Source organism: Melopsittacus undulatus, chromosome 7 (assembly GCF_012275295.1).
Source record: "Melopsittacus undulatus isolate bMelUnd1 chromosome 7, bMelUnd1.mat.Z, whole genome shotgun sequence".
NCBI classification, from domain to species: domain Eukaryota; kingdom Metazoa; phylum Chordata; class Aves; order Psittaciformes; family Psittaculidae; genus Melopsittacus; species Melopsittacus undulatus.
In genome coordinates, this window is record NC_047533.1 from 11,608,479 (window position 1) to 11,621,783 (window position 13,305).

Consider the following 13,305-nt stretch of genomic DNA (forward strand, 5'->3'; position numbering starts at 1 on the left):
CTCAACAGGACAGGGGGAGAAAATAAGATGAAGAAAAGCTCCTTGGTTGAGATAAGCACAGGAAAATTGCTCACCAATTATCATCACAGGTGAAAGAGACTTGACTTGGGGAAGATCAATTAAATTTACTGCCAATAAATAACAGAGTAAGATAGCAAGAAACAAAAACCAAACTAAAAACATCATCTTTCCCCCACCCCTCCCTTTTTCCCAGGCTCAGCTTCACTTCATTCTTTACCTCCACCCCCCACAGCAGCACAGGGGAATAGGGAATTGGGGTGGCAGCCAGTTCATCATGCACTGCTGCTCCTTCCTCCTTGTGTTCTTCCCCTGTGCCAGCATGGGGTCCCACCCATGGAAGACAGTCCTTCACAAATTTCTCCATCATGAATACCCCACTCCCCAACATTCATGCTTTACCCACTGAGAAATCAAACATGAATATTTCACTTATTCAAGGAGAATTTTTAATACATATACTTTTATATCTTTGTATGTATGTATGCATGTATAGATTGTTATAGCAATCATGGTAAATTGACACACTCAGTAAGATCCACCTTAAAACTGCAAACTGCTGTTAAATGACACATGTAACCCTCCATATGAATACAACTGACCAGCTCTAAGACTAGATCCAGCTACATCTAGGCTCTGTCAGTTTAGAAAGCAAGGGGTCTGTTCTGAACCTCGTGACTAAACAGAAGCGTGTCCTTTACCCTTTGTGCCTTCAGTATGATACAATCATCTTCAGCTTGATTTTACCTCAATTTGTCTTTATATTCTTCATCCATGTAATACATAATAGAGTGAACCTTGCCATCACATTCTGTTTAGTTGTGCCTTTATAAATCACAGTAAAACTGCTCTTGCTAATATCTTTCCTGGTCAGTCTTTGAGTGACCCTAAACTACTCGTGCGAAAGGCTGCTCCAGCAAGGGCTTTCCACAAGATCAGAGCCTCCTTCAGGGCACATCTACATGCTCTGAGGTCCTCCACGGGCTGCAGCTGGATATCTACTCCACTGTGGACCTCCACTGGCTGCAGGGGACAGCCTGCCTCACCATGGGCTGGACCACAGGCTGCAGACAAATCCCTGCTCTGGTTCATGAGTACCTCCTGCCCTCCTTCTTCACACACCCGGGGGTCTGCAGGGGTGTTTCTCACATATCCTCACTCCTCTCTCCCAGAGCTGTTGCACAGTTTTTTCACCCCTTCTTAAATATTTTAGCATAGAGGCATCACCAGTGTCGCTCATGGGATCACCTTTGGACAGAGATGGGTCTGTCTTTGAGCCGACTGGAGCCGCCTCTGTCTGACAGTCTCTTCTCACAAAAGCCCTGAACACTCCTGCTACCAAATCTTGCCACACAAACCTAAAACAGTCATATGCATCACCACACAGATAGAAACAGAACAAATACCATCCCAGTGTAAGAACGATTGCCCACACAGATTCTTGGCTTCCCACACAAGAACTCCTCACAAAAAATCCAACGTTAAAGGCTCAATGAAATCCTCTTTGCATTTCTTTCTCCTTCAGGGCATAACATTGCTGAAATCTCCTCTTTCATCTGACACTTGAACAGCCAGGAACCCACTACACTTGACATTAATGGGTACAGCTGTGATTGATTACTTGTATGGGATTTCATGATGAGAACAGAAGTTTGGTCCCTTGAGAACAACTGCTCTACCCAAATAAACTCGTCATTTTTTATTTTTATGTTCTCACCTCTCATGGAAATGGAGAACCTATAGCTAAAAATAAGAGTAACAGATACCCACAGTACAGGATTCCATACCCTAGCAAGTCAAGGATAAAGCATTCCTAAGGCTCTAGACAGAATCATAAAGGAAATGTGCTGGGCTTAATTCTCTGGTAATTACTGATTCATGACTGTCCTGGGGTATATTCGTGCTGGTGTAGACAGCTGATTCACAATCTATTCTTCACTTTCGTATTACTATTTTGAGCAACTGGAAGGAACTTAGATGGCATAAAAGCCTTGGGGATTGTGAAGAATATCAGCAAAGCCAGAGGAATGCCAAACTAGACTACTGTCTCTCAAGGATTACCACAAAATTCATCATTCTTTTTTTTTTTTTAAATGGGATTGATATATGTGGTGGTTGTTTTTTTAATGTTTGCCTGTGCTATGTCTTATCTTTTTGTATTTCCTCCTATAAATACACCTAGAACTGGAAAAAGTACTCATAAAAGATGGGTACTATAATAGCGCTTAAACAGAAATCATCACATTAAGGCAATGCTGCATGGCCAGTTACAGTTTGTATGCAGAAGTAGAACTGTAATCGAAATCATGGTAATCAAAGTTTCATAGTTTTAAAGCAGAAGAACTTGCTCAAAATTAAAGGTTTCCACAATAAAAAAAAAAAAAGATTTGAATCTTCTTAGCTATTATATATATAAAAATAACGGATTTATTTTCTAAATGCTGATAATTTTCTTTTTAAATTAGTGTGAGGTAGGATTAATTTTATTAATTATTAAATCCATATTTCCTGATTTTTCTTTGAAATATCAAAAACAGACTTTTAATGAACTATTTCTCTTCAGTATTTCCATATTTTCGGAACAATATTTTTCTTTTTTTTTTAATTTCAACTTGAATGACAAATCAATCAAATAAAACTAAACAAACTTCTACAATGTATCTGGTTTGCAGTCATATTTTAATCTATTTGCAGCCTTACAGCTCCTTTTGTTTGTTTGTTTGGTTTTAGAATAGAATAGAATTGTTTCACTTGGAAGGGATTTACAACAATCATCTAATCCAACTGTCTGATCATTTCAGGGCTGACCAAAAGTTACAGCATGTTATTAAGGGCATTGTCCATTCACCTCAAACACTGACAGATGTGGAGCATCAACCATCTCTCTAGGAAGGCTGTTTTGCCTCCTAAGATGGTAAGACAAACTGCTATGAAGAATTAGTCAACTTTCCTCTCCAAAAGAATAAATGAAACAAATTGGGAAAATGGCTGGGAGGGGGTAAGAAAATGCTACACAATATCATAGATAGGAAGAAAGTACTCTGTGCTCCTAAAACAAGAGATGGCAGTATACACTTTCCACTGATACCAATGACCTTTCCATGAAAGACCACATTCCATACATTAAACCTGCAAAGACACTTCAGGGATGGTCCAGAATACTTGAAAAACAAATAAAGCCCAGAAGTTGTTTTTAATATATTGCTTATAAATGTACGGTATAAGAACTTAGCATAAACAGTTTAAAATAGTCCCTACTGAGCTTCTCTTAATATAAATACATAAGACATTCCATTAAATTAATTGCATTTACATTTTCATTGACTAAAAATAACGCTTCTTTGGGAACTGCATGAAGATCTGGCTGCTGCAGAAGGCACTGGAAAAAAATGTTTTTACAAAACACAGGAAAATATTATGACTGACAATATTTGTAGTTACCAGGCTGAAATAAAAATCTTAGGCTGTATTACCAATCTCAGTCAACTGAAATCAAATAAGAAACATCTGCTAAAGATCTGGCCAGTAAAATGTTCTTGGCATAACCATCCAGTAACAGCAAGACACATACCCTCATTTATAGTGAGATGTAAAATTAGTTTGAATTAATTTCACTAATCTTTAACACATCAGATGCTATCTATTGTCAAGAAAATAATTCTGGACTTAGTGCTCTAATAGTCAAGGTATGACAAAGCCCATGTTCTTACAGCTCTTGAAAACTACACAAGTATTTGTTTCTACCTTGGGTGATGAAGGCCTTAAAATAGTGGAAAGTTTTGTGTAATGACAAACAAACTTCCACTGGAAGACCACGTCCAACTCATATGACTGGACACGTCTCCACTCACACTAAATTCTTTGTATATTGCAACGTCCCATATGATAGAAGTCAGAAATATTTATGTATACTTATGTAACTTTATGCTTAAGGAAGCTTAAGAGAAGGATCATCTGATACTGAGGAGGCACCAAACATCAATCATTGCTGCTGCTGGCTGATACAGTTCTTGAGAGAAAGCAGAATGGTCTATATACAGAAAATGGGAAAACAAAAACCTAGAATATATCAAAGATTTCTAAAGGTTATAAATGTACAGACTGTTAGAATTTATTATTCTTATCTGAGAGGAATGCGATTTTTTATGAACAACCATGTCTTTGAAATACTATATGGCAGTTATTCCTATCAAAGCTCCAGGACATTTCCCTGATTGTGTCTGAATGATATAAGGAATACTGAAAGACATAAGGATACTGAAACACAGCAAAATAGACTTAACACTGAACATGCACTTTCTGGCTTTAATTCTTAATACAAAAAACATCGACAGATTGAGTCAGAGAAAAATTGACACGTATTTCAGTGGTATGCTGCATTTTTCATTATTTGAGTGTGCTACATATACAGAGACTCGGATAAGAAAAACATCATTAAACAAGTCTGCAAGAGAGAGGCTTCCACTCTTCTAGTGGATTGTTGTCAGACTTAATGCATATGATTTTTTTCTTTTTTATTAAAAACAGAGAGCCACATGCCCTCCTTATTTATACCCTGTATAAACTTGCTAAGGAAAAATAGGGTTTAAGGCAGACATGACACTTCTGACCTACTGCGCTACCTCTAAATGATTATACTCTTCTATGTTACAGTTAAGAGACCTGTAAACTGCATCGTCTGTGAAACTCTAGCTGCTGTGTAGAAATAACTTCTTCAATGAGGCTGCATTTTGCAGAAGTAAGTAAGAAAAAAGTGTTAGGCTGACTCAAGTATCTCAGCAGAAAAGTTCGAAACAAGCTGGAGTAAATCAAATAGTTGTTCCTACAAAGCAACTGCAGGCTGGTTTTCTAAAAGTATGGACAATAAGTAGGTTGCTGACTGAAAAAGAGGTCCTTGAATACATGACAAAGCTCCCTTGATATGCCCAAGGATGATTAAACCAACAGGGCACCATGGCAGGTTAGGTCTTATGCTCCTAGCTCTTTCTAAAAGGGTTTAACATGTCAATGTATCCCTGCCCTCGGTCACAACCTCCCTGCGGCCCAGCAGCAGCAGCAGCAGCACACATGCCAGCACACCTTTGGACTTGCCCAGTTCCATTTTAGACTAGTGCCAAATGTTTCTGTAGGTATTGTAAAAACTCATCAGGAGTTTAATCAGTTTGGGGTTTTGATGGTTTTGGTTTTCCCTGAGTACGACCAGGATGAGTATCTATTTCAACTCAAGAGGCAAACAACTACCTGAAGAACAAGGAAGATCACAGCACGAATACATTGTAAATCTTGCAGCCAAGATCAGGTATATCCATTTCAATACTGGTGACACCACTAGCACACCACAAAAATATTGCTGAAAGCCAGATATGGCTTCACAGACACATGGATAATTATACTTTACGCAACTGACATGGATCATAGTCATTCTAAAACTAAAATCGAAAGTCATTTAGGGAAAGTGTCTAGCATATTATGACCGATCCTGCAATAAAAAAAATACAATTATTGGTAATGATACAGTTCTGCACAGTCCATACTTAAACGCTGAACTACAAAGTAAAATGGAGAATTCCCTATTTTTTTCTATAGAAATGAGATAAATGTTGAGTGTGCAAACTGACAGTATTAAAATATAAAATTAATTAAAACACTATCAAAAGGTTAATTTTGGTACTGAAAAAGTTATAATATTTTCAAATTAATTTAGTTCATATAAAAGACACTAACCTACTCCTCAAACATTTTATCAACCTGCTGAAATCACTTCTTAAACATTTTGAGAGACTGAAAAATGTTTGAGCGGAAGGTGAAATAATTTGATGTATGTGTACTAAACAAAGTTATATTTTTTACCAATTTCCTTAATAGTTAAGTTTATATATGACTCCAGTTAAAAGGTCTGATTCAACCTCTCTTAAAAAAATGTTATGGATTTTCCTCTGCAAAAACACTGCTCTGCTTTCTAAAGATCAATTCCAACAGTAAAATGAAAAGCAATTTCATTGGACATTATAGCCCTCTTTAAATCTTGGGCTCCACAGATCCAGACCTATAACCCTTATATGTGCTGACACTCAGTACGATCACTGGTGTGAGTATGAATTTGCAATAGCAGATGCAGCAATGCTGACATAATCTACAAAAGAAGCCAAGGCTCACACTGTCCCAGTCAGCATGTCTGAAAACATCTTTCTTGATTAGAATTAAACACTTCTGCTCTTCATTTTTTATTTGCAAAATAAAAGACTCCTTACCAAAAAATATGATCTTTTGAAACTCTTTCCTGCAGAAGGATCCATTTTTTCCCCAAGTCAATGGATGCATAAACCTACAAAAGAGAGAAAGAAAAACAAAAGCTGATAGGAAACTGTTAATGTTGCACATCTTCAGAGACAAGTCCTATGTCACTGTTAAAATGACAGATTTTACACCAATAAGAAAGACCAAACAAACAAACAAACAAAGCATTACCAGGAACTCTCCACAACATTTTTCAGAGTAATAACCTTTCATGGAGAATATTTGTTTTAAATATAATCTAGAATGAACAAAACTCAGTGACAATGTCCTCTTGTTTCCCACGAAAACAATTCACAGTTCATCTTGAGTTTTAGGGGGCTTTTTTAGATTTAAGTCTTCATTTTGAGATTCTTTTTACCTCAGCATGGTTACACAAAAGTTTACACCTTCCTTCCCCTTTTCCCATTCATTGACCAAACAAGCACAAATGCTCCCTTTATGCTTCAAGCCTTAATTCCAACAAACACATGTAAAATAGAAAGTCAATGGATTTCAAAATCTACTAAAATAGGACCAAAAGATATAAGAGAAATTTTTAAGAGATTTGATGACAGAGACACTTGAGAGCTTGCTTCATGGATATCAATTTGTGACCTGTTGAGAAATGGTCACTCAAGAGTGATGCAGAAGATGGCCTAGAGGAAAACTCCAGCTCACCCTTCCTTCTAACCAAATGCTAATGACATAGATGGATATTCATGCAGAATGCAGATAAAAGCTGTTTTCCCACAAAAAAAGGAGGAATATAAAACAGCTATTAAAAATCTTTGTCCTTCAGCTTTTACATTCATAATATGCTTCCTTTAGCTAAAATAGGAAATATCTATCAAACTTCTAAACAGACAGATTTAAAGCCCCCTGCTGTTTGCATGCATTTCTTGTTTGATCCAATTTACACATGATGGGTTTTCTCTCAATAACTCTAATAGGAAAAAAAGAAAAAGGCAGGTAAAACTCCTTTGCTGTGGGAATAAGTCACCAGTTCAGTCACGGATTGTTGGGGGGGAAAGTGTCTTGTGAGGACTAGCGAGGAATGTTTTTGGTTTAAAATGACAGGTTCAATGACAAAACACTGCTCCTCCTCACCCCACATTACTATAGAAACCCAGCAATATTAATATGTAAAGATAGAGGCTGAAGTAGCTTACCATTAACTTTAAGGGCAAATTTACTGAAATTTGAATTGGAGATAAACCAGTATTTCTCAGTTACTCTTCACCTCACAACGATCAGGTTTTGCTCCACTGCACACACAGTTAAAGCAGGTAGACCACAGTCTAGACTCAGATTGCTTACTTTAGCATTCGCTCAGTCAATGCATAGACAGGAGTGATCAGGGATCAAAAGGTTTTCACCCTCAGAGCTAAATGCTTTAATGACGGGGATGCAGAGCTCAAATTACTTCCCCTCACACACAGTTAAGACTGAAGTCTGGGAGCTTATGAATGAACAGTTTGCTTTCATGTAGAGAGAAGCCCATGTAAGCTTCCTGTAAGAGACAGTGAAGTAGGACTAATAAGGTATACTCAAACTGAGAGGAATGCTTAACTAATGCAGTATTTGAAATTAATAAAAGATAACATGCAGCTAACATGCACGCATTCAACTTCATGTAATTAAAAAAAATACCCATAGGTGTTTCGGGTTTTAACAGATACATGTGATAAAACTACTAAATGAAATTAGATATGAGATGAAAACAGTTATATTAGTAGATAGTTAACATCCCCAGCTTCAGTAAAGAAATCTATTAGATCTTACGCTTTCATTTATTATCACCCACATGATAAATGTGTGATTTTCAAAACCTGAAAATGCTTTTCTCTGTTTTGCCATTTTGTCATCCTTTCAGCTTCCAAATGAACAATTAAAATCTACTGCACCCTTGTCGAGTTTTAAGAATAATGTAGAAGTATTTAAATAGACTCAGTGAATGGCTGACTGTTATTCATTATAACTGATAGAATCAGAAAAAGGGAATATAGATTTGAGGCAGCAAATGGATTAATCCAACCATATTGACTGGATTTGCATTCATTCACAGTGTCAACTAGAGGCTAGAGGTTTATTTAAACAAAATCTAGGGTTCGAAATGCATATTTTGCAGCATAAAATATGCCCTAAATCAAATCAGAAGTTGTGAGAAAGGCTGTGAGACTCCAGTAGACAGAGAAGCCTTGCTGATTGCTATTTATGAAGGATGTGATCCTGTACTCCTTGTATTCTCAAAAGTGCCTCTGTAAGAAATCATTTGAGTAGCAGGGGTAATGGCTTCCCCTGAGTTTTAGATTGTGGTACATCCTGATACTACTTTTTTCCAGCAGAGGTAAAGTTACTTAACACAAAACTCTAGACTATACAATCTCTCTAGGCCAAATTCAGATCAACACTTTCAAGACCACTAATTTTAATGCAGTGACCTTTTCTTATGTAAAGTTACAGTTCTGATTTTCAACTCTTTCTTTGCCAACATCCCTTCATCTTCCTTCTCCCTTCTAAGGCCAACTACATTAGATTTTAAACAAAATGTAAGCAGGTTGCTGACTCAGTTATCATCAAAGGCATCCTTTATTCCCACACATCTTATGTAAAGCTGTAGGATTTGTCCAGTAAGTCTTTGTGATTGACTGCATTTAGTGTCACACTGAAAGCCTGAGTAGTGTCCAGCAGAATACCTAACCCTTCCTGCTACTCCTGTAGATCTATTCTTTACTGAACATTTTGTAGGGCTTTTTTGTCCAATCACATTTTAAGTTTGGCAAATAACAGCATCACTCCTTTTGGAAGATTATAAAAGCATAAAATGCCTGAAAATCTCTTTAATATGCATAAGTCATAAAAAAAAAAAATAAAGCAAATGCTTCACTTCATGCTACTGCCTCCTTCTCTTTTCTGGCAAACATTTCCAAGCACTTGTTATGGGCTGGTCAACTTCTTCCCTACAGTTCTTTCAACTCATACTTAAGATTCTGCCATTCTGTAACTATACAGAATTCAGGAGTTATATATATCATTAGAAGCAAAATTCAAACTGAAATAAAAAAGGCTATCATAATATAGGCATTTTGTAACTTCAGGCTTCCCTGAAGTATTTTGTTTATATAACATGCATCCAACATATTTTTAATGGTGTGAGGATTTCAAGTTGAAACTGCTAAGTAAAATATTTAATGTAATTTGTGACTGAGTTGGGTTTGTTAAATATTTTATTCTAGTTTTATCTTTATTCGCAAATGCCTGTAAACAAGAATTGCTTTGGGATCAGCTAACTTATATACCCCAGAAAACATCCTAAAGGATGACTTGATATAACACCACTGAAAATCGTGTAATATTTGGCTGAAGCATGAGCAGCTGTCTCTGACTAACCTCACCACCAAAATATGCACATTCTGTAAAGTCTGACAAGGATTAAAATGGGCTACAATTTACTAATTTCAGTTTAAAACAGGTGCAACAATGGAGGTGAGTCAAAACCATGGCCAGGACCAGAATCACAGTGACTTTATAGCTGCAGCTTTGGCACTGTGAAAAAAAGATGAACTATATGCAGACTGTGCAAACTCGTTCATGCTTAGCCTAACCCATCCAGGAAAATGACTTTACAATTTTACCAGAAGAAATCTGGAAGATGGTTAAAATGTACAAACATGCTAAATCCTGAATGAGAAATCAGCAGAAATACCTCATAGGAGAGAGAATTATTTTACATTTCTACAGATTTACTGATTCCCAAAATACTCCTCTGCTCTACTATTGTGCAGTTTGTTTTATGTTACTTTTGCATTCCATGAACGGCCTTTGGAGGCACTATTTCAGCTTCATTAACTTTCTACTACACCATAAATTACAGGAGAATTGCTTATGGTCACTTTCTAGGGAGGAGCACATTTCAGAAGCACTATTTAACAATATTAAGCAGGAGAATAAGTATTACCAATATCTGTATCAGCTGAAAATACCAGGATTGAAATTTCACTAAAAACAAACATTGGACATGAAGACAATCAATATCTACATAAAAGTCAAAGCCAAGATATGATTCGTTTCTGAGCAACTGATATTTCATAAAACCCAACACTAATCAGCATATCAAAACTGCTTTACATCTCCTTAACTACATAATTACTAAATTTCAAATGATGCAGTATCTTCAAGCCTTACCTTGCTATCCTTGGTGTAAGCAAGTACTTTGTCTTCTTCTTTTGGGTGAAAAAGGAGAGTTTCCACAAAGAAAGTAATGGGTTGCTTCTGGAAACTGGCTCCTTCATCCGTGCTTATGAAAAGGCTTTGGTCACGATCATTATGGGAAGAACTTACAAGAATTATCTAAAAGACAAGAATGACAGCATACATTCAGAAGACTGTTTATAAGAACACAGCCTTATTTTTCTTGTGTCAGATTTTGTTCATGCCTTACCTATCAAAATTCTGTGGACAAGAAACTGAAAGCATGTAAGGGGTAAGGACTGCAAGATCCTGTTAATCTTCCCTCAAACATGTGAACGTTAAGTTCTATAATTTCTCTTGCAAACCACAGCAATTGATCATACTCCCCATCTCTACTCAAAATGACTGCCTTAGATTTTGGTCCTTGTGCAAGGTTCATGAAGCCATGTTAGTCTCCAGACTAACAAATAGAAATAATACTAGTAATGACTGTTTTAAACACACACATATAAATACTCACTTTATCTAGTATGGTTGCCTTTATAAATACTAAAAATAATCACTTTAAAAATAATCACTGCTACAGTTACCTCAGAAGAATTACACAGGAAAAAGAACTAGCTCATAACATCTCTCCACTGCTTCCTCATTCTCCTCATGCTGACACATTTTGGACAGAAAGACAATTCACTTTGATGCAGAAAAATATGCAAATCAATTGCTTGTATTTCCTTTTCAGGCCCAAATAGTGCCTTAACTCAAACACAGTAATATCTTGAGCTGTTTCCTTGTGTGAACTTTGTGTCAGGCTTTCAGCAACAAAAACATTCTCCCCACATAATTTAAATAGAATTTACTCTTTTCAACTTCTTTACATTTTGCAGCCAGCCAACACGTTATAGCATGGGTCTAAAAATGCCAATGTGAGGATCCATTTTTTTATTGTCCTTCCAGATCAAACAGACCCAGTTGGTAACCTAGAAACAAAACACGGATTTCCAAAGCCCAGCTGGGCTCTATTTGGCTTGTACTTCAAAAACAATAAAAAAGAATAAAATCCTGAATTCAAAATGTTTTTAGAATATTCAGCAAATGATGCAGAAAACACCACAGAATACTGATCACCATGATACACTGACTGTAAATTGCTTACAGAGATAAATGGCAATGAGTTATGCAAACAGAATTACAATAATGCAAATACAGAGAATGAAATATATCTGACAAACCAGGATAATTTTTATGTAGACACTTTCTTAGAGTGAACCTGCAGTTTGAAGTTTGAAATTTCTAGTGAATTACACAGATACGACAGCTGGACTGAGCCTTTAGTGCAATTGGTCTTGGGGGAAAAACTATAAATACGACAATTTTAGATGCTCTAATCTGACAGGTTACTTAAGCATGTGCAATTGTAGTTGAAGCACATACACAGTTGCACTAATTTCTACATAGCTTTCATATACTTCAAATGGGGCACATACTGAAGCACGTTGTTGAACAAGACAGAGAATTGCACATAGTCCCAGGTCAACAGCCACTACTGCAACCGCACACTAAAGCCTATGTGAAGCCAAATCTGCTTCTGTTAGCTGTGTGACTAGGTAGGAAGAAAGTGCAAGATAATAGCCTATAGCTGTGCTGTGATCTTGTATTATTTTAATGATACACATAGCCCAAGAGTAAGAAACAGTATTTTTTATTGGAAAGCCTCTATAAATGAGGCTATCACAAACGCCATCTTTTATTCCTGCTGTATGCAATGGTTTCCCATCTCTTGGTAAACTCTTCAGACAGTATCTATTTATTACTATACATGCTCCACATATGCTGCTGGTGGCCTAGACAGAGGATTCAAGGATTCTTGTAGCACACTAATTTGGCAGGTTTTCTGCAAGAGGGCACAGCACCCACCTAAAACTGAATGTGGGTTGTATGTGCTTCCCTGTTGTTTTGCTTACGTTGCAAGGATGAATGAAGAAGCATTTATGGCCAGCATGGAGATTTGTACTTTTCTTGCCATACTATCATCTGCAACTCAGGCAGATATCTAGTTTACCTTAGAAATAAATGGGCACAAACTATCTGTGTGCTCATTCCTCTTGGTTCCTCACCAGATCACAGAAAGAAGGACCAGGTCCTATGCTAAACTAAACTTCACAAGCAAGACTGCAACAGGAGCTCCACAATTCCTGATGATGCCTGTATCTACGCACATTCTTGTATTTGAATACAAGCACAAAGCTGTTCCTGAGACCCATGATTAGCTTGTAGTGTGTACTAGTACCTCCATGCTGTATCACTGGAAGCATTATGGTAGTAATTCCATATAGAAAGCCTAATAGCTTTGGATACAGTCTTCTAGTCCAAATAACACTTTCTGTAAATACCAATCTCTTCATTCTCTCCTGTTAATGTTTTAAAAAACATATACAACTAAGACAACGAATCAGTATGTCAGGTACTCCACAAAACGAATGAACTGCACTTGCACAGAACATTAATCTCTGGCCTACAGCACTATTGTGTTGCTTTCTTTTTCTGGCCCAGTAAATCTTACACTTCCAAAAATAACTAATTTTGGCTTCCAAATAATGAAGGAATGCGGATTATAAATTTGGGAGTGGTTTTCATTGTTACTGAGACTCAAGTATAGGCATGTCTAGGTTTCATAATGAGGACACAGAGCAGCTTGCAGAAATTGTTAGAAAAATGCTAGCTATAATGAAATGCAAACACAATGTGATATTTGCTAATCTTGTCCTTCAAAAGTATTATCTCTTTTGTAGTTAAATCTACTGGGAAAAAAATAGCCTAAAG

General features: G+C 36.7%; 1 protein-coding gene across 1 annotated transcript in view; it reads right to left on the reverse strand.

Annotated features, from left to right (window-relative positions):
• The window catches only part of SORCS2 (sortilin related VPS10 domain containing receptor 2), a 111,751-nt gene extending 98,973 nt beyond the window's left edge, over positions 1–12,778 (reverse strand). Inside the window, exons 1-3 of the mRNA XM_034064787.1 lie at positions 12,773–12,778; positions 10,480–10,644; positions 6,270–6,343 (exon numbers count right to left, since the gene is read on the reverse strand). Coding sequence (XP_033920678.1) covers positions 6,270–6,343; positions 10,480–10,644; positions 12,773–12,778 — 245 coding nt within the window. The remainder of the gene's footprint in view (positions 1–6,269; positions 6,344–10,479; positions 10,645–12,772) is intronic.
• Between the last annotated feature and the right edge of the window lie 527 nt (positions 12,779–13,305).